Below are 21,373 nucleotides of genomic sequence, written 5' to 3' on the forward strand. Positions count from 1 at the left end.
ATTAGAGAGCCATTATGGTTTGTCATCTTGGAAAAATATTCATTATTTTAAATATGAATTATCTTACATTAGTGATTAATTTTGAATAGGAGGCTGATCTTCAGTTTGCTTTTTATGATTAGAGAGTAACCTAACATTTTTCCTGAGTTATGACAAATAATGTCCACTGCAGGCCTAATAATGGTAAACCTACAGAAAGTAGTCCAGATAAGATTACTTCTTCATTTGCAGACTTTTATTCTCTTAAACTGACTGCTGTCATCTACCTGCTTGTCTTACTGTGAGTTCAGATAGATTCTAGGATAAGAAAATTGCTGCTCTGTGTTTGATGTTGTGTATTTTTTAAAGGACTCCTTTTGACTTTTCCTGATCCTTTTCCTCCCTTCTCAGCAACACATACTTACAGCGAATTTTAACACATATTTGAGACTATCCAATTGCATACACTAGAGTCACACTAACAGTGCTATGAGAGAGTAAAGGAGATGAAAACGGTGACTTTCTGCAGCAGTCGTCCAAAGTGAAAGGGAAAACAACTTTATGATACTTAGCAGAAAGAGACATATTAATCAGAAACACATAGCTTCATGACGAGATCCACTGTGGCTTATTGCCTTCTGAATACTTTGTGGCATAGACAAAAGGGAAAGAAATATATTCCACTGTCTAATGAGTTGTTGGCCATATTCTGAAACTGACAGAGAAATGAGAAAGGCTGACCTGTCTGGTCAGAATAGAAAATAAGAGAAGTTGACCACAGATTCCGCTATTCACTAGGAATGGTCTGACTGTTCAGAGTTTCCCCATACTACTAGTCATCAAATACTCGTCACAGTCAAGGTTTTGATCTGGTAATACTATTTTCTGTATGAAAAAAAATCCAAAGTGTAAACTCAGATCTGATTTAAGGGTAAACTCGGATCTGATTTATGTGTGCTAACTAACTGTCTGGGAGAAACTGGAGAAGTTTCACAACATAACTCAGATTACTGTCAGAACTACATTTGTTTGACATTAATTTGGAGTAATAAATGAATTAATACATTAATTTGACATGTAAATTTACCTTTCTTTGGAAATTTCTGTAAATCTATGTACCAACAATATCTAAAACTACACAGAATGCCATTCTTTATGGTTATGGTGATAATGTATGTGCAAGAGCTTTTGTTTCTTTGTTTTGTGCAGAGTCAATATTACTCAAAGGTATGGGTGAAGGGATCCGAGTGAAAATTGAGTTGTGTCAGGTCTAATGGTTTCAAAACCCATTCACCACAATTCTTCCCCATTTCCCCAATTCCAGTTACAGAGCTTAAATGCAAAAAATTCTATCCACAATCATTTAAATTAAAAATGGAAGAAAGAAAAAAACAAGAATCTTTGTGGAAACACAATGCGAAAGCACCGTGAGAAACTTTTGTCTGAATCTTTCAGTCCTTTATATTCAAAGATGTGTGGTTAAGGAAAATAGGAAGTTAGGTTAAAAAAAAAATAAAAAACACTTACTTCTGCAGTTTCTAGTTTTATAAACATCAAGACTATAGATAAACATTAGTTTATGGAGATATTCTTTCACTCCTTCCCATTCTTTAATCTACTAGAAAAAGCTGAAAAATAAATCTATGAAGTGACCACTGAATAAACAACTGATTCTTTACTCTGATGAGTAAGGCTCCTATGCCTTGAGCTTCTTGGTCTTTGCCTCGCCAAGCAAACTACCTTTCAAATTTTGCAAACAGTAGCATTTGACACTTCCAAATAAATGAAAAAGAGCAGCGTAGGTGTATACAAAAGAATTGTGATGTACATACAAACACTACCACGAAAGAGGTTTAAATATGTGATATTTATTTTCTAGGAACTCCTGTTTATCATTTTGTTTAAACAGAAATATTGATGTTTGGGCTAGTATTTGTAGCCCTAATAAAAGATTATTTACCAAAACTACATGCTGTATTTTCTCCCAAGTTTATTCTCTTTCTTGTTAGAGGTTTTTTCAGCCTCTGAATACAATACTTCTAAGACTTTTTTTTTTAATTTGATGCATTTAGAAAGATCAGTTAGGACATTTTAGTTCAGTATTTTTTGTTCCATCACAAAACAGGAGTATGCATTGAGCTGATTTGATACAGACGTTTATCTCTCAGAGCTTTTGCAGCATACATATTGCTTCATCTCTGTTCTCCTTCTGAAACAGTGTACAAATTTAAATTGGCAGGTTTACTGTGTTACATGTGTTTGAATTACTGAAATCCTTGTCAGAGCCCAATAGAATACTTTTTTAATAATTTGAGTAAGTGGTAATTGCAGAAAAGCTTTTCAAAAATCAGTTTTCATTTATATAAACCCATTTTCTGAATAGTTTATTCTAAGACTAAAATTTAAATGCAAAAATGTATGAAATACCATAATATAATTATTCATATCTCTAGGATGTCAATGTTTCTAGTGGCTCTAATCTATATTTTTAAAATGAAATTTTGAAGTTTGGCCTAAGAGAGCTTATATACCTTCTTGACTATATCAAAATTTTATTGTTTAATTACTGTTTATCTTACTCTCAGTATTTATAAAATGAAGGTAGTATTTCTTCCATGAAAATGCTGTCAGCATGACTTCAGTCAAAGATAAATGCAATGTAAGATTCTGTAATTCTTAATTAAGGAAAATAAATGTATTCTTTAATTGTAAACTTGTGCATAAGTTAGTGAGTTTTATGTGCTGTTTAAATGCTATCTTAGGTGAGTACTTTTCTCTAAGAAAATATATAAATTATGAAAATGATGTATGCCTTATTTGTGACTGTGTTTATTTTGTAAACTCTTTGTCAATTGATTTGTCCACAGTATTTTCTTTTTCAGCATGATTTCTGGTATTCCACTTTATTACCTCCGTTTACCACCTTTGGTTTATCTTCAGTGACTTTAGCCTTCTCACAGAGGTTTTCTCCAATGCAACTTTTATTACCTTATTTTACATTTCATTACAGTATCTGCATGGAGATATGACCATCCACTCATCCTTTTCTCCTTTACTTTAGTCTACTATGGTTTTACTCTTTCTGATTAATCAGAATAATCTGAATGTTCTGACACTGCTTACTTGTCCTTCTCAGAACCACTAGTTCCTGACTGTCCTTTCCATAGCTTCCTATAACATTTCTCTTTTTGCGTTGTTGTCTTTTTATTCCCTTCTATCACTTCATCCACCTTCTGCTTAAGAGACTTGATGCTGCGGCAACTTGAAAAGAAGTAGTGCATTCCTGTCTGTAGTGAATGTATAGAGGAATCCTTAGCTTAGTGTCTTCAAAGGGAAAATTTTTAGAAGAAAAAATGGGAATTAATGATTGTTTCTGATCTTTTGTTGTTGTTTTTGTGAGAGACCCATATCTTAACACCAGAAGTTAATTTTCTTTAGATTTTGAGAGATGTGGACATAAAAATAGTGCTATTCTTTCCCCTCCAGTGACATACAATACTCAAACTTGGAAAACTGGTCTTAAAGACTATTACATGTGAATATATAAAATCTGGAAAAACTAGAAAGGAAGTGTATGTATATTTATATGTATAACGAGGCATGGTCTTCACAATCTCTGAAATGAGTAGTTGTAATAGAATTAAATAAAAGGGTACATGGTTAGACTATTTGTATGGTTTTCCATATTTTAGTATAAGTCTCCTGTATTCTTGAGAATCTAGTTGTCTGAAATCCTGTACGTAGGCCAATAGCGTGTAGACTTAAGGCTCTCTGGAGGTACTAATCATCACAAGTTCAGTAAGTCTTGATTTAATATAGAGTGTTCTTGCATTTCCCTGAGAAGTAATACTTCCTAGTCCACAGATTTCAAGGGCAGAATGACAAATGGAAAGTTCAGTTTTAGATTTTTAGGTGATTTTTCATAATACATGTGTTGAAGTGGTAGGCTCTCTCTTGTGGTGAACTTTTACTGTGATCCCATTAGGCTTTTACTCGATAAGAATTTAAATCATTATGTATTTTTCAGCTAAGGAAATTAAGCATTTACTTGGAAAAGTATTAACATAATAAATTATCTCTGGGGATACAAAGTAAGATACAACGATTGGTCTTTCATTTCCAGTGCAATTAAAATAAGTGATTGAGATTTTGATTAGTAAAGTTTTTTTGCTTGTTTTAAGTTTAGTGGAATCACAGAATGGGTAAGGTTGGAAGGGACCTCTGGAGATCATCTAGTCCAACCTCCCTGCTCAAGCAGGGTCACCTACAGCATGTTAGACAGGGTTGTATCCAGGTGGGTTGTGAATATCTCTGGAGGAGACTCCAAAATCTCTCTGGGCAACCTGCTCCAGTGCTCTGTCACTCTCACATTTCTGTGAAGAAATTCCTCCTCATATTTAGGCTGAACTTCCTGTGGTTCAATTTCTGCCCGTTGCCTCTTGTCCTGTCACATGGCACCACTGAAAAGAGTTTGTCCCCGTCCCGTTGACACCCTCCCTTCAGGTACTTGTACACATTGATAGGATCCCCCTTCAGTCTTCTCTTCCCCAGGCTAAACAGGCCCAGCTCTCGCAGCCGTTCCTCATAGGGTAGATGCTCCAGCCCTCTGATCATCTTCGTAGCCCTATGCTGGGCTCTCTCCAAGAAACGTTCTTCTTTCCTTTTCTTTCAAAAGTGCTATCACAAAATGGAGGGATATACAGTTTATAGAATTATTTTTTACCCGTATTTGATCAGAATTTTTTAATTTATTTTCTTAATTTACTAGCCTCTGAACAATATATCTTCAATCCACAGAAGTATGCTCCTGGTAGTAGTGTGTATATGTGGTCTTCCAGGGCTACTGTCCAAGTGCTTAATAGTAGAAAATCAGTGTATAGAGTAGCATATAATGATCACTTTTAGAAATATTTAATTAGATTCTGTAGCAATTTTTAAAAATTGAAGTTGCTCCTTATAAAGATTAAGATTTACACTGTTATAAAAGTGTGTATAGCATTATATACACATTTTGTGTTTTGGATTGCCTGGCTATAAAAACAGCAGAATTGGGGGCATTTGTGTTCTAGAGGTTGTGATACATTAAGAGGAAAAAAAAAACTTACAAATATATCTTCCATTAAAAATCTTTTTATAAACTTGTGGTTATTACTTTCATGAAAAAATATATTTTTTTTTTAGTCAGAAATGTTCATGTTTTTTAAAAGATAACTTTATAAACATATATATATATATATTATTTATGTGAATGAAATCCCATGGTTATTGAATGTAACTTTGTGAATAAAATTCAATGACTGTGACAATATATTAAGTTCCCATTTGCATTGCTTTAATTTCCACTATTTTACAGAAATAACTGTTATTTCACTTGTAACCTGGAGGGGAAAACCTTTCTGAATTCCAATTTAAGGATACAATCTGACACCTTAGATTTCCCTTAGATTTTTTGACCCAATAGAGCTTTTATGATTAAACAAGAGATTCATTTATCTAGAGGATTTAAAGTATGCGATACTATAGAATGTGGATTTGCTGAATACAGCATTGACTGTAACTTCAGGCAATGTGTTCTAGTGAACTTTACATAACCCCTTGATACCAACAAAGGAATTAGTTGTAAAATTTCCCAATCGGTTTTGTACTTTCATGTCCAGCCAGCGATAACACCAACAAAAGTGAAGTAGTAAGAAATTGCTTTTTAAAAATTAAACCCTGGGGTCAGTCTGAGCACTCCTAGGGGAATGTGCTGCAATGCCATAATGATTTATAGAGCCTCTTAAGTGACAGAATATTCACCAGGAAGTTTTCACTAAATGAAATACTGGCTCAGTCCTTCACCAGGAGAAACCCAGCTGGAAAAACTAGTGTTGAGATCCCATAACTCTAAGACACAATACTTCCAGTATCAATCAACATGATACGGCACTTTTTTTTAATGTGTCACTATTTGACATCAGCTTTGGTAATTCCTCTCTGTATTTGGAGATTGGCTTATCCCAAACCATCATTTTATTCTAAATGTATTTCAGACATTGTTATCCTTACAGTAATGGGCAATGAGGAAGGAAGGTTTGGTATCTGTGTGAACTAACATTCTATTCTAATAAGCAACAATTTGGAATATTCTAATTCAATCAGAGAAACTTTCTTTAATTTGAAACCTAATGTTACAGTCTGAACTAAGTAATCATCTTTTACTTTTGCAGGGAATAGTCAGGGGGTTCTAAAATTTTGAAAACCACATTGTCTTTTCTTCATAGCAAGAGAACAATAGACATTCTTCCATGTGTGTTATTTAAGACAAATTTACTGAAAATATTGAGTGCTGACATACTGATATTGCAGTCTTGCAACTTTAAACAAATTTGGACTGACATATGAAATATGTGAAACAAAATTGCAGTACTAAACTGTATTTCACAATAACCTAAAAAAGAGCCTTGATAGTAGTATTTCTTAAACTTGTCAATATGGTTCTTCTACGTACTTATTTTTTATATTGGTGGCCCTGACTGTGCTTTTCATATTATGGAAATACTGTCTCTACTACCATCCCTTTCACTGACTTGACCTTAATATTTCGACAGTGGGCTTAATGTTATTCAGTGTACTATTAATTCTGTAGTCCAGTCAGGTAACGATTCAATACACCAAAATACATCTAATATATAAATGTGAAAATATACTTAATGTATTCTTAGAAGAATTAAAACGAAATGCTTCAATAGCTACCTTTTTTTTAACAAAGTGAACTGAATGCAATCCAGTTAATAGAAATCAGCAAAAGCTCTGTATGTGTGAATACCAAAACTAAGATCAGTTTTTCTAAGGTACAAGATGCTTGTGAATAATGGTTGTTAATGGTCAAGAATATATGGAACTAAAAGCCATTATGCAAACAGTTTTTTTGTGCTGTTTTCCCCTCACATAGCACTTTTATAATTGCCGATAGATTTTTCCTGGCAGTCATGCTAAATTTATTACTGTGTTATGAGATTTATGCAAATGAAGAAGAGGATAAGACTGACAATGCTGTCTTTATGTTCTGTGCAGTTTTTAAATCTGAACCTCTAAACACATCAACAACATCCGTGCTATATCTTAATCCTGTGGCTTAGTTTGCTGTGTTGCCTACCAGTCAAGTGCATTGCAGGTGCCTTTGCACAGGCATGTCAGATTTTCCTGTTGCTGTTTAAGCAGGTGAAACGCTAGCCCCAGTGAACTGAGGATGTTTTCATTGACTTCACTGGGTGACCCCAGTGTCTCAGCAGTGGTCTGTATATCAACCAAGTATTAAGAAAAGCTGGTAAGAAAGTGATCTTTCATAACAGTTTTAAAGTTTATTGGGGAAAAAACCTTTAGATAATATACTGCTGTATTAAAATATAAAGTAAGAACAAACATGAAAATTTATAGAGAACTATCATAACATTCTGTACCTTTATACGATAGTATCAATAAAATGGGAGATATAGCCTTTTTTCATAAAACTAATTATGACTTTTTTTCTTTTTTAAGGTCTTCCCTATTTAATGTTCTTAATAATTTACGATTTCTTAATGGTGAAAACTTAAATTATACTTTACTCACAACTGAAAGAATCAAAGAATCAAAATCAAGAACTTTCCTGGAACTTTGTCAATCTCAAATTGAAGAAAATGTTCTGCTTAAAAAAAAAGCTGCCAAATTGGGGTATGTATTGATGTGAATACAAATTGCTTTCAGAAAAATGTTTTGATGTGTCCTTAATGTAGTTCTCTATGCTTTTCCTATGAATTTTACATAGATTTTTGCCTAGAAACATGTATTATGTTAAGAAAGAAATTATAAAACATTAAGTTCAGTGCAAGGAATATTGCACCTGTTTTCTGAACATTAACGTCAAAAAGCCAAGGCCCACAGATATTTTGATTTCTTAGCAAGTCCACAATGTCTTTGCAGTCTTTTTAATATCCAACTTCGCTGTTGATATTTGGAAAGATAGTTTGCTTGAGCCTGCCAGTACTGAACATTCTTCCAGAGAAGGTGAAACATCTAACATCTGACCATAGTTTAGTCTGAACATCTGCATATTTACTTTGTTAGTTCAAGAAAAGTACTTCCATTTCAGAATCTTGCCATTTTGTATTTACACATAATTATATGCATCTCTAGAATCTTATTACAATCTAATGGGATATTACATCCCATATTTAGGGATAGACTAAAGGGGTATTATTTGGTGTTATATCTTACTGTGTTATTTAGTAACTGTATTACTAAGTTATATTAAATTCTTTGTAGTTCACAAAACTGAGATTTCTTTGAAAAGAGATTAATATTAAGATTTAGATTGGAATTAATTCAAAAGAAATTAGTTTGATTTAGTTTCTCTGACAGATGTAATGGCTAGGTGACTCCTGGAGCTTCTGTGTTTCTCCGTTGAGCCCTTGAGCAGGTATCCTCTTCAGTTCTGTAATTTTGGCTTCTAGTTGCAGATGGGAAGCTTGTGATTTCTAATCTGTTTACCATTTGAATTAGTGATCTTTCTTTTATTTTTCTGTTTAAAAAAAAGAAGAATAAAAATGAGGATAAAAATACTCCTTTTGTAGTAAAAATCATTTTATAATGTCCAAGGACTGTTTTGTTGGTATAAAAATGCTAATCTGATTAGAATATGATTTGTGATAGAGCTGTAATAAATTCTCACTTTCATATACATTTCTGTAAGAAAGTTGGTGCAGAGGCAAAATGCTGTTCACAAAATTTAATGGTTTACTTAACCATGGTCCAAATGCATGGACAGCTAGATAGGTAAAAAACTTATTGAATGGTCAGGCTCAGAATAATGTAACTAATTAATGTAACTAATTTTTCATATCAGATTTTTTATAAGATTTTGAAAATTCATCCACAGCAACTTTTAAACTGGTAATTTTGACATGGTTGAAGCATCATATATGAAATTTAGTTTTAAAATGCATTTGTTATGGGTTAAAGGCTTCTATGTTTCATTTTGGCTAAAAGTACATTCTATGGATGATTTAAAAACCATTGAAAACTGCAGTTCATAAAAGAAACCCTAAACAACATGTACATATATAAACCTTAACAGCAAAGCTATTATACATACATACTGCAATACTTTATCCAAATTGACTGAATTAATGTGACATTGCTTAAGAACAGGCTAAAAATAGAGCAAACTTCCGTCTGCTTCACATCTTGCTAAGTTATAAGCCCCTGTAGGTACGACCTCAAGTATGTAAGCTGCCAGAAGTAATCACTGCTTGGTTCCCTAGTCCATGTTTCCTACACCACTGATGCCCAATTAAGTTGTCTATGTTGTTTCTGCCTGCAAAGTCAATGTTCTTACCATAATTCTTACCAAGAATTATGTTTATTTTTTAATTAAATTTCTCCATTCTAATAAATGATTCTTGTCACATAATCTTCAGATATCTTGTAGGGAGTGATCATACACAAAATTAATATAACACTTTGGTTGCAGTAATTTGCTTTCAGTAATCAGATATGCATGTATCTGGCTAGTGGAAGCTGAACTTCATAAGTACTAAATGTATAATATAGTGAAAATGACAGGAATCTCATAAATGGGATTGCAGTAGAAAAGGATAAACTAACCTCTTCCATGTATTTGTAAAAGATTTTTGTATCCTGTACTTGAACATCAGTAATGATGTTTACATAAATGTCCCCTAAAACAATTTAATTTTTTCCACATGTTTACAACAAACTCTCACTTAAAATATGAGTGCACTATTTGAGTATTCCATGTTTTGGAATTTCCATATTCCACTTACAAATAGAGCTGAATGATAATTACAACAAAATGAGCTAACTTTGTAACTAATTGACTTATAAGAATCACAATAGGGCAGCAATATAAGAAACATTATATTAAGCTAGCATAGAAACAGTTAGGTGTAGAATCTTATTTATGATTTACCTGTAGTGGCTGAGAGAACTTGTTGGGCTGTTTTTCCAAAGGAATCCCATATCATTTTTTTTCTTTAATTGGTCATTCTGCACAAGTGAATTGCTTGTGAATATAGTTCCAATATTGTTGAAAAATTTGAATATTTTCTTCTAGGGCAAGACTGAAAAAGAAAAGGCTGTCTCTCCATTCTGTTACTTTATTCTTGGCTTGTTCAGGAAAGGGTTATTTATCAGCATTTACCAATATGTTTTTCAAAATAACTTTGCAACATTATAAATAAACCTTTTGATCACTAGTAACATCTGTAGATATTGATACAGAAATGAAATGAAAAATTCTCACATTGAACACATGCACAGAGATGAGATATTATTTCTTACTCAAGCTTTTCTGGCAAAGTTTTTTCTCTTGGGGGACAAGAGGGACATAATCTGTTTCCTGTTCCTGGATGAACTGCTTTCCTTGTTAGGTTGGCAAATTATGACTTCCAAGAAGATGGGAAAAAGTACAGTTTTGTTTTACTTGAGAAATAGGCTAATTTTTCATGCCCTCTTCCTATTTATTATACCTTCCAAAATAGGTTATGGACCCATCTATCTAAACTACCAAGACACTACAATGAAACTTTTTTGAAATGCTCTAAGAAAGTGCATATGTCACTTATACATGATTTTTAGTGTCTCATTGTGATAAAATGGTGCACTTGAATACACTAACACTCATCGCATGTGTGGGAGAGGAAATTCTATACAAAATGTTTCAGCTCTGTGGGCAAACTTCCAACGCTACCTTGAGGAAGCAACATTTTGACTGATTTGAACACCATTGAAAGGCCTTAGCTTGTTGTTTTCAACAGCTGCTAAATCAGCCTGTGCATGGGTCAGGCAGTGCCTGGGTCCTCAGACTTCCTATCTGCCAGTGGGTGTTTCCTCCTCTTGTTCTCCAATATGGCATGTGAAGTTGAGCAGCACTTAGCCTAGGTTTATCAAGAAGATACTGATGGATACTTTTGGTGGATGGATGTTAGGACTGGAATCCTAACAGTCATTACTGACTGAACCTCCAAATAGCTTATAATCTGAATTGTAATTCTTTTATCTTTCCTCCAAGCCCCTGGGAAACAACAGCATAAGTCAAGGGGTATCCTTTTAATAAGGAAGCTACAGGTAGGAATCTATTTGTAGCATTTTTTCTGAAAGTGGCATCTTGGTTCACAGGTACTAGCAGAACTGCTAGTACCTATAGCATAGTTGTATCTTGTTGCGAAAGTCCCATCTCTTCCTCTTCTTGTTTATTATCCTTTTTCCCTCATTGCAAAAGCAGAGTATTAGGGAATTTCACATCCTTTCCATCTGCGCTAAAATTTACATAGAGAGTAAAAATACTTCCCTTGTTAAAATCAAAATAAGGCTGCGGGTAGCTATTAAGAGTAAAAGAATGTGCTGACCAAAGCTGGAAGCCATAAAACTTTGGCTGTAGGACTGCCATATGTAGCTACCTTATACTGCATAGCAAGCAGCTAGGAAGGACGGACAGCGCTGCTTCCATCAGGAACATCTCATTTCTTGTTTTGTCTAGATACCAGCTTGTGAGTGTCAGTTCTTTCTTAATCCACGAGCAATTATAGAAGAGGGAGTGTGACCAGACCCCTTCACCTATAATACTGAAAAAGCTCTGAAAGGCAGATAACCAATTTATAATAACTTCTGAAAAGGAAATCTTGTGGTAACAAAAATTTTAAGGGGGAAAAAAAACAATTTGGCTTAATTGATTGTGTTTTTTGTTTGTTTTCTTTTCCCTGGCATTCTTACTATTCTATATTTTGTAGAACTTTGGAAATAGTCTTGCACTAATTATGGCACCTTATATACGAATTTACCTTCTTAAATACTTTGATAGTATTTCTTGTTGAAGAAATAACTTTATTTTCACTGCGTAGTAGGAAAGAGCTAGTATTTATGTCAATTCCTCAAGCAAATATATGTGTTTGTTTAAGTAATTTTTGCCATATTTATGAAAAAAACGGAAAAAAGAGAAATACTGTTTAATGTGCTGTCAGAAGTATAGCTTTCAAAAATATATAGTGATATGTATAATTAGGCTGTGTGGATTTGGCTTGCATTTTATCCATTCATATTTGTATAACAACATTGAAGTTACATTAGTAGAGAAAGACCCAGCGTTTGTTTTTATTCTGGTAAGAACTGATTCTGTATATTCTTTAAAATGTTTAATGTTTTTAATTGAACTTCACTAAAGAAAATTGTTACACAAATAAGGATTTTTTTCACAATAAAACATTATAAAGGCTTTGCTTTCGAGAATGATAAACACAAGGGAAATTCTGTTATTTAAACAATAGATTTAGAATGTGATTTTTTTCAGACCCTCAGGAGGATCCGTCATGTTTCTGCTTTTTCTCTTGCATCGCTGACCTAGAATTGGCGTCATGCTTCTCTGAAAATAGCTCCAGGTGGCAGATCTCTGGATCTATCTATACTATCAAAGGAAAATGTTTTCCTACTTCCAGACATATCTGCTACCTAATAACATGGATAAACACTATCTAAATGCAGACATCTTTCTGTATCTGTAACAATTAGTTCATGTTTGCTCTCACATCTCCTTGTCATTTAGATGGTATAACACTAAGAACTAATGAGAGCCAGATTTCATAGATTAACATAGCTAGGCTTTTTTTAACAATCAGAAAAGAAATCAGGTGCTCTATATGCCTCCATCTTATCCTTCTCCTGGCTTATACAACTTAGTAAATTTAAAACCACGAGTCAAAAAGGAACAAATACTCACAGGAATGCCACTAAATCTAATTAACAGATAACACTGTCAATGAGGAAAAAAAAAAAAAGAACTACAGAAAATTGTAATTTTTCATAGAAAACCAGTCTAGCACTTTCCCTTTCATTATTAAAAATATTTACTTTTAAAAGTTTCTGTTCTCTTAAATTCTGTCTAAGCATCATAGTTTCTTGTTTAGAATCTAAGTGTACATTTTGTCATTGTAGTTCTGATCTAAATTTTAAAATTACTATAATTTTTATATTAACTTTCCTAGTTCCTAAATTAAATTTGGTTATTAAGGTTATTACCTGATTTAAAAGAAAATTACCTCAAATCTTTTAAAATTTGCAGCTTCATATGCCTCTAACCACACAAAAAATTAACAGTGAAATGCATGCCTAAGTGTATATTCCAAACAGACTGAAAAAAAAAAAAAAGAAATCTAGTGTATATTTGAGAACTACAGAAATAGGAAAAAGCGATCAAGATTTACAAACACTATAAATTGGTTTTCAGTCAGAGTAATTACTGTTCTCTATGTTGTGGATATGGAAATGTGTAAGGCTACTTGAGAATATAGAATAGATTAGGAAATACTAGAGGGGATATTTTGTTTTTAAAGAACATTTTTACAATCTAAAATACATGTAATCGCATTATTATCTTTCTTCAGAATAGCCTCTTCCATTGATGATGCACAGAGACAATGCTGGTATTTTAATCAGCTGATGAAACTTAGTATCGAACATCGATGTGCACACGAGTATGGTGAACTAAACATTACTGACAGAGATGGACCAGAAGCACTGCAAAATCATTTAAAACAAACATCCACTGACTGCCTACAGGAACATAACCTCTTTATCATGGGTGCGACAGAAAATAAACAGGTCTCGTTGGATCCTTCTGAAAGATGGATTACTACGGACCATATTCAGGCTGCATTCATTAACTCCTCCGTACCTGAGCACCAAAAGGAAAATAAAGATGATCATCGAATAAAGCAAGAGAACACTGAATCGCATATTAATTACGATGGGGAGAGCAAAAACAACAATAACATGTCAGCCCAATTCATGTTGCAACAGTCAGTTATAGCAAGTAATATGGGAAGAAATCTCCAGCATTTTGAGAATGTTACAGAAAAGTAAGATACAGATATTGGATTGCTTTTAAGTAGATTATACAGATAGGCAATAAGAGTAAGGATTTCTTGTTTAAAACATAGAGACATGGAACAGATATCAAGAAAATAATGGTTGTAAGTTTATTAAATAGACAATAAAGTTAAAGTATTTCTTTAAGGTAATATGCAATAGACTTCCATATTAACAACAATATGGTGTAGTATTCTGTTGGTTAATAAATTAGAATATACATATATAAAGACTTTTTTAAAAAAGCTCTATAATAAGAGAATTTTAAAACTTACCCTTTCTAACGTCTCCTTTCTTTTTTGCAATACATTCATAACGTCAATTCATGAACACTCAAGTAACATACAGTATTAGAAGTGAAACTGTTTGGGATTTTTGGAGTTTAAATCACACACTAGAGCAAGGGAATCAGAGATTCAAGACTCATCTGTACTGAGTTTACAGTTAACATAGTTTAGAAGGTAGGAGGGAAAAACTGTTCAAATCTACCACCATACTCCCCTGACCTTAGGCCAGTCTCCTGACGCTGTGATGACTGAAGAGTTAACCATCTGCCCTGCCCTTGGCACTCCCCTAGCATGTCTCAACCTGCTTCATACAAGGACAGGCAAGGGTGAAGGGCCAGTTCAACTTATTCTGTGCTCCCATATATTCTGCATGAGACGGACTGGTTTATTTCCTCCTTGGAATATATTTGCCACTGGTTCATATGGTTCTGAGTTTCAGTCGGGGAGAATACAAGCTGAAATTTTTGCCCTACAGTTAGAAGAGTTCAGTATGCTCTTTTGTAAGAGTTTGGTTTCAGGTTTCATAAATATGCACCTATCTTGAATACTCTGTGAGGATTAAGTAGGGAAGGCTCATTTCTTCGTTTTCTTTAAAACTGTGGTAAATGAGCAATAGTTCTTAGTTTGTGCTTTAGACACAGATAATTTCTTTAAAAATGTATTGTTCAGGAAGACCACAGAATTCATAGCTGCCTCTCAGGAAGCTGGGAGTCAGTATAATGGTGTCTTATGAAAACTGAATGTTTTTTAAAAAAAGATTCTTTTCTAAATAGTTCATTTCAAGTTTGTAGTTAACATTTTAAGTGCATTCTGGAGCCTCTTGCTGGACAGTTATTCTCTTCAATGCAAAATACAAATATTTATTTTAGAGCTTTTTTAAAGTCAGCTACTGTTTTTATGGATGCAAAGCTTCTAAATAAACTAAGTTTGGGGGTTAATAAGTTTAATAAACACATTTTTTAGATAAAATATTTTTAGTCATATTTTGAGCACTTTTTTTCTCTGGCCTAACCTCTGAAGTGTGCTGTAATTTTTGCTGGAGCATCTTGATGGCTGAAAAGTAGACCATTACTTTAATAGCTTTATTGCACAAGGCAAGGAAATACTGCAAAGATTGAGGGAATTTTAGATGCCTTTTCATAACCCATTGATATAGTGAAATAAGAATTTTATGGAGAAAAAGATTCAAGATATGAAGCTGTAAACCAGAAGTGCCATTAATTTTTTTTTCCATCACGAAAAATTTAATTAATTCCCTAAATATTTAGAAAGAATAATCACTTAATAAATCTAAATATTCTGTAATCAATGTTTTTTAAAGAATAATCAACTTAAAATACGTTCACATTTGCCAGTGGTCTATAGTGTTAAATTAAAGATAAAAGTAGGCAAAAAATGAAGTGCACTGTCTCAGATTTTCCTGTCCCTTGCATTGGGGATATTCAAACTGTGAAGTTTTCAGCATTTAACTTAGCACTCTCTGATATTTTTTTTTGTTGGCAGTGGAGATAGATGGCCTCCTGCATTCATTCATTCAGCCATTCAGTGATTCAGTCATTGTTAGACTTCTGCTCTCAATCTTTCCCTTGAAGACACTCTTTCTCTCCAGTGAATATAGAGGGAACAAAATCTAGGGGCAATTAACTCTCTTTGGTAATTGGTTTCCCAGAGTTACACAATAAACACAACAGCTTATCGTGTTTATGAACACACATGTCACACCTGGGTTGTAATTACATTACAATTTACTGGCAGAGCATTCATTACATTTCTCATGTGGACAGAGCTGTTCTTTGGGGGATTTTATGATTCTAGTCTGACAACTAAAATAATCCGGTTTTACTGGCAAGATTATGTTATTTGTAAAGGTCCATATTTCTCTACTAGGCTACATATAGCAGCATCAGTGATCCAGTCCATTTGGAGGACATACCATGCCAGGAAGAAGACTGGCTGTACCAAAACAGCTTTGAGTGATCAGTTTACAGATGCCGCAAGAAGGAAGCATGAAGCTGCCACAATAATTCAGGTTGGTTTACAGTATTCTCTTTGCTTACTTTTCAGATTTAACAAGAAACAATCTTATTAGTTATGTGAACTTGTAAATGATGTCTCTGCTTTTTATGATTTTATTAATAATTTTACAATTAAAGTTTTATTGCATTAGTTTAATCAGTGTAAGTCTGATGTTTCTAAAAAATGAGCCTTTTGCTCAGAAAGTTTTATAGAAGCATAAAAATATTTTTTTTCCTTTTATATCAAATATTTCCCTGAATTATTTTTGCTTAGTATAATTCTAATATTATGTCTAAGATGCATTGTGCTCATGTTCTTACTGGGAAATGTCTGTGTTATTAAACTGACTGACACAGAGTAAGTGGTACATCATAGCTTATATCCATATAGCTAATCACTCTTCCCATCTCCTCCACCCTACCTATCTATCTCCCTCATTTTCTGCCCATGTACCCAGAATAAGATAGTTTCATTCATACTGTCCTAGGAACAGGCTCCAGCCTAGGCTAGCCCATGCTAGATAACCGGTATAACAGTTAAACAGAATGGATTACTGAGTGTCAGAACTCACATTCATACCTTGGCACTGTTTCATTTGCTAATCAGATGTAGTATCTGATTATACAAGTAGTGTACAAGAAAAACTGCAAAAGATCTTATGTTTTTCTAAATTTTGAAGCAAATGGACCCTTTTGTAATTTGAGATTTTAAGTTAAGTTAAAAATATTCCATATTGTAAGTTTTTAATAAAAATGTCAATAGTACCAGAATAATTTACGAGCCTAAGTTCTACTTTCAGACCAAAAATCTATGTAACTCCGTGGTCGTTATTCAACAAAAGACCAGTAGTAAAATGCTTAGTAAATGTACATACTAAGAAATGGAAGAGTTTAAAATTTTTTTCTCTAACATACGTTTCCAGCTTGCAACAGTCAGTGATTTAGGAACTTGTTTCTGGAGTATAGTGTGTAGCTGGTATAATCACTGTTTTTCTTCATACATTTATTTAATCCATTTTTGAATCTATTTATACTTTTGGTCTCTACTATATATGAAAATGATAAGTTCCACAAATTTATAAGGTGAACACAAAAACGTTTCCATTGTTTGTTTCAGATCTTCCAATAATTTCCAAAGCTAGTGTGAAAATAGTCTTTCATTATTTATCTTCTTTGTGTATTATGATTTTATAGGTGTGTCTTATAACTACCCTTAGATATCTCAGTTTCCCTAATAAAAGAATTTAGCCATTTAGTCTCTTATCATATGTTGCTCCATGCATCTCATGATCTTTTTTTTCCCTCTCTGAACCTTTACCTTATTCTATTACCTCCTTTTTTAAAGAATGGTAATAACTGAATTCCAGAGATATGTTTACCATGAATTTATATAGTGAGACAGTGTTTTCATCTCAATTCCTTTCCTAGCAGTTGCTAACATACAGTTTATCTTTTTGATTACGATTGAGAACTGACCTGGTGTTTTCAGAGATCTGTGATAATAGCTGATTTAGAGTTTATCCTCCTGTGTATACCATTAAGATTCTTTTTCTCCTTTGCATTTATAAACAATTAATTGAATTTGTTAAATGAAGTATTTGTCATTTGCTCACTCACATGTTAAAGTATTTTGTCTGGATGATTATGAAGATCTGTACATAAAGAACAAAATTAAACAATAAGAAAGCAAATGTAATACATATCATAATTTTTAGGATGGGATATATGTGTGTAAAAACAGTGATATTTTCAATAATTTAAAAAGTTAGACAATCACTTCCACAAATCAAAAACACTAACTGTTAAACCGGTCTGTAAGGTTTACTTTTCTCATCTTAGTACCTTCACTGCAAAGCCACTAGGTGTGGACAACAGTACATCTTCTAGGACAGTGGCATTTTTTTGCATGCTATTTTAAGTGCTTAGGGCAACTTGGACCCTAATTTTATCAAACAATGATTTGAGGGATATGTTGCTGTCATTAATTTAGTTTTCATCGTTCCATCTGTTGTTCTGGTCTCTGGAGTGCTTTGATGAATCTGAGCTTATGGCCTGGCATGTGTGTTTTTGTAACACCTTTCTTCTTTTTCTAGCACTTACTTCTTTATTCTTTTATTATATACTCCTTTTTCTTACATAAGATTATTCCTACTGGTGATATATTTTTAAACAAAAATCTGAGGTAGTTAAGAAAGAGTAACTGACCTAGGTCAATTGCACGAGATGTCTCCAAGAATTGCTACTTGTAAACTGTAAGACATTTCGTGCAAGTGTATTTTTATTCTCAGTAATTTGAAAGTTAACACTCAGCTTTTTCTTATGTAGTCTTTCCTTTCAGTTTATAATAGTCCCTGAAGGAATTGTCAAGTAATTAATTAGCTGACCCAGGTTTGTAGTTGAGGGAGTTGCAGGATTCCTTTCTGCTTACTTGTGGAGAGCCTCTTGAGTACTCTAAGCTTTAGACATATGCTGGCATTTAATTTGTCTTGTAGTTTTAAATGTCACATAAAGTTCAAAAAACAGATCATTGAGGTATTAAACCAAGGCCCAAGATATTTTATCTTCCTAATGGGATAACATAGAGAATCTGGATTTGGGTTTGATCTATGGCTTTGTATAACATGCTTTAAATTTTTTGTTTAGGCATTCTGGAAGGGCTTTCTTTTGCGAAAGAAACTGGCCAGTGCTCTTTCAGCTGTTAAAAGTGATGAAGTGGAGGATGACTATGAAGAAATAACTGTGGATGATTACACCTTTCATGAAGTAAGCACAGTTATTAGCATAAAAATTTAATGTAAAAAAAAAAAGTTATTCTTTTAAAGCAATCATGTAGGTGTTGAAATAAAATAAATTGAAAGGAGTACTAGAGTTAGAATTACATGTTGGATGTCCAGAGATAAGGAAGCATTTGGTATATATAATTCATTTAAATGTATTTGTCGTGGATTAATTGCTTCCTGATCTTTGAGATGCTCTGATAGTTACTGTGCTATTAATGTCACATCCACCATAGAACACCATATATTTCTACAGTTAGAGGACAACCAAATTTTATTTTAATTCTAAAATGTTTAGGTTTTTAGTATTTTAATAATACTTATCTTACTATCTAACTTAATAAACATAATAAAATAGTTTCCGAGTATTACAAAACAAATATTACAAAATCCAATACTTTTTTATTCTGACCCTTGCAGACTATTGTCAGGAAATTTCTTAAGTATTCCTTAAGTGGACAATTAAGTATCACAAAGTAATACTTATTTAAAAGATCAGGAGATAGGTTAGTGGTGGATCAACCTTAGACAATAATATATGAGCTTGTATTTTGTTCGTTTACGTGAGAAAATGAAAGCAATAATGAAAATACAGTTTAGTAGGGCTTAGAGTTGTGGAATCCCAGTAAAATTAAAACTGCCCATATAGAGGTGCAGCATGCTTATTGGCTCTTCATTGATCTTATAGATAAGGTGCTAAATATTTCATGTCTGAATACAGTAATAAATAATGAAAAAAGTATAGTTAAATCACAGAAGAAACAAATATAGAAAGTTTGCTATCCAAAAAAATCCAGAAATGATTGCTAGTAATTTTTACAAGTTATATAGAATTAATAGAGTCCTTTAAGGACTCTAGTTTCAAAGAATTGAAATTAGGCCAGAAAATTCCACTTTAAGAAATAAAATAGGCTCCTGATTGATAATTAAGTAAAAATATATATATATATCTGCTGGATAAATCTCCTGACAGTCATTCAGTAAGCAAGCAAAAGAATCTTTAAAGTAGCTTTGCTCCATATTCCTTCAAAAGCAACAGCCTGCCTGGTTCTAGACTCAGTATGCATAGTAAGTCATCTGTTGATGACTTATTCACCTACGTATTTGTCTGGAGTATTGCTTTCTCCAATTGTTCACATTCATTACCTTCTTTTTTATGATTTTACGTAGAGCAAAGAAAACAGTTAGAAATGTGGCCATTTGAGCCCTGAGTTAATATGATTGATTTTTTTTTTATTTAATGAACATTTGTCTATGAATAGTGATGTGCTTATTCAGCTGCTGCATCCTTTCAAGACCATTTGTCAACATTCCATGGCAATTTTGCAAAGGAGATTGATGAGATATCCTTACTACTGGCAAGATGAGATTCTATGTAGCTAGAGATCACATATTTATATGCCTCATAGAAAGTTATGAACATCAAATATGTTGTTAGTTGGAGCAGGGCAGTTTGTATGCTGATGTCAGAATTACCATCTGATTGTAAGAGCATGCAGGATATTTGAAGCAAGAGTCCCAAGAATCATTTGGTAGACAGGAAATGTGTGTGTATAAATGCACAGATCTAGCTTAAATTTTAGATTTTTTTTTAATTTAAAAATATATATAATAAAGAACAATCTCATTAGTTGATGTTCTGTGATCCCTGGCTTCTTTCTAAAATAATCAAAAGCAGAAAGTTGAAGAATTTGTTTCTTCACATAGGAAGGAAGTATCTGTATGTATTAAAGAAGGAAAATACCCTGTTTTGAATTATTCAACAATGGGCCAGAATCTCCTATACTGCAGTTCAACTGGACCATGCTTTTTCTCTCTCTGTCCTGCCTTAATAATCCTATACATTTTTAATTACTTAACTGTAAACTACCTGAGCAGTTTTGTTCCAGCAAGACAATTGCATTTGGACAAGTGGTCCTGAGACCAGGGAGAAGGGGATGACAGAGCAGGCAAAACGCCAGGTCATTTCAGAGAGGCTTGCACTGTAGCACCCTCTGGTGTTACCACAAATCTTTTCCATTTTGTCAAACCAATTTTGAGGGAAGTAAAACCTAACTCAGCCTAACTCAGCTCAGCCAGAGCAGCCACCCTCAGCACTAGGTTGCCTGGTTCTGTGTGTCTTTACCTGCTTCCTTCCCGGGACCTGGCCAATACCAAATTGCACAGACTTTCTACTTTAGCAGAGACGAGCAGGAAAAACTTGGAGGAATCTGTACTTCCCTCTCTGCTCCTTTCTGGCCTCAGTGTTTTATCGTCAAGTACTGAAGCAGAGCCAAATAGTGACACATGATATCAGTGGCTGTCTGCTGGGCCTCAGACAAGTGCGTAGGGAGGAGTACATGTTGCTGATCTAAGAGGTCCCATATGGTGGGGTGTGAAGGAAGAGAACGCGATCTGGATGCCATTTTGAACT

General features: G+C 33.5%; 1 protein-coding gene across 1 annotated transcript in view; it reads left to right on the plus strand.

Moving 5' to 3' along the window:
- LRRIQ1 (leucine rich repeats and IQ motif containing 1) overlaps positions 1 to 21,373 on the plus strand; it is a 118,725-nt gene that overhangs the window by 26,020 nt on the left and 71,332 nt on the right. The window contains exons 14-17 of the mRNA XM_062568124.1: positions 7,501 to 7,674; positions 13,398 to 13,871; positions 16,056 to 16,197; positions 18,827 to 18,946. Of these exons, the coding sequence (XP_062424108.1) occupies positions 7,501 to 7,674; positions 13,398 to 13,871; positions 16,056 to 16,197; positions 18,827 to 18,946 (910 nt within the window). The remainder of the gene's footprint in view (positions 1 to 7,500; positions 7,675 to 13,397; positions 13,872 to 16,055; positions 16,198 to 18,826; positions 18,947 to 21,373) is intronic.

Source organism: Rhea pennata, chromosome 1, assembly GCF_028389875.1.
Source record: "Rhea pennata isolate bPtePen1 chromosome 1, bPtePen1.pri, whole genome shotgun sequence".
Classification (NCBI taxonomy): domain Eukaryota; kingdom Metazoa; phylum Chordata; class Aves; order Rheiformes; family Rheidae; genus Rhea; species Rhea pennata.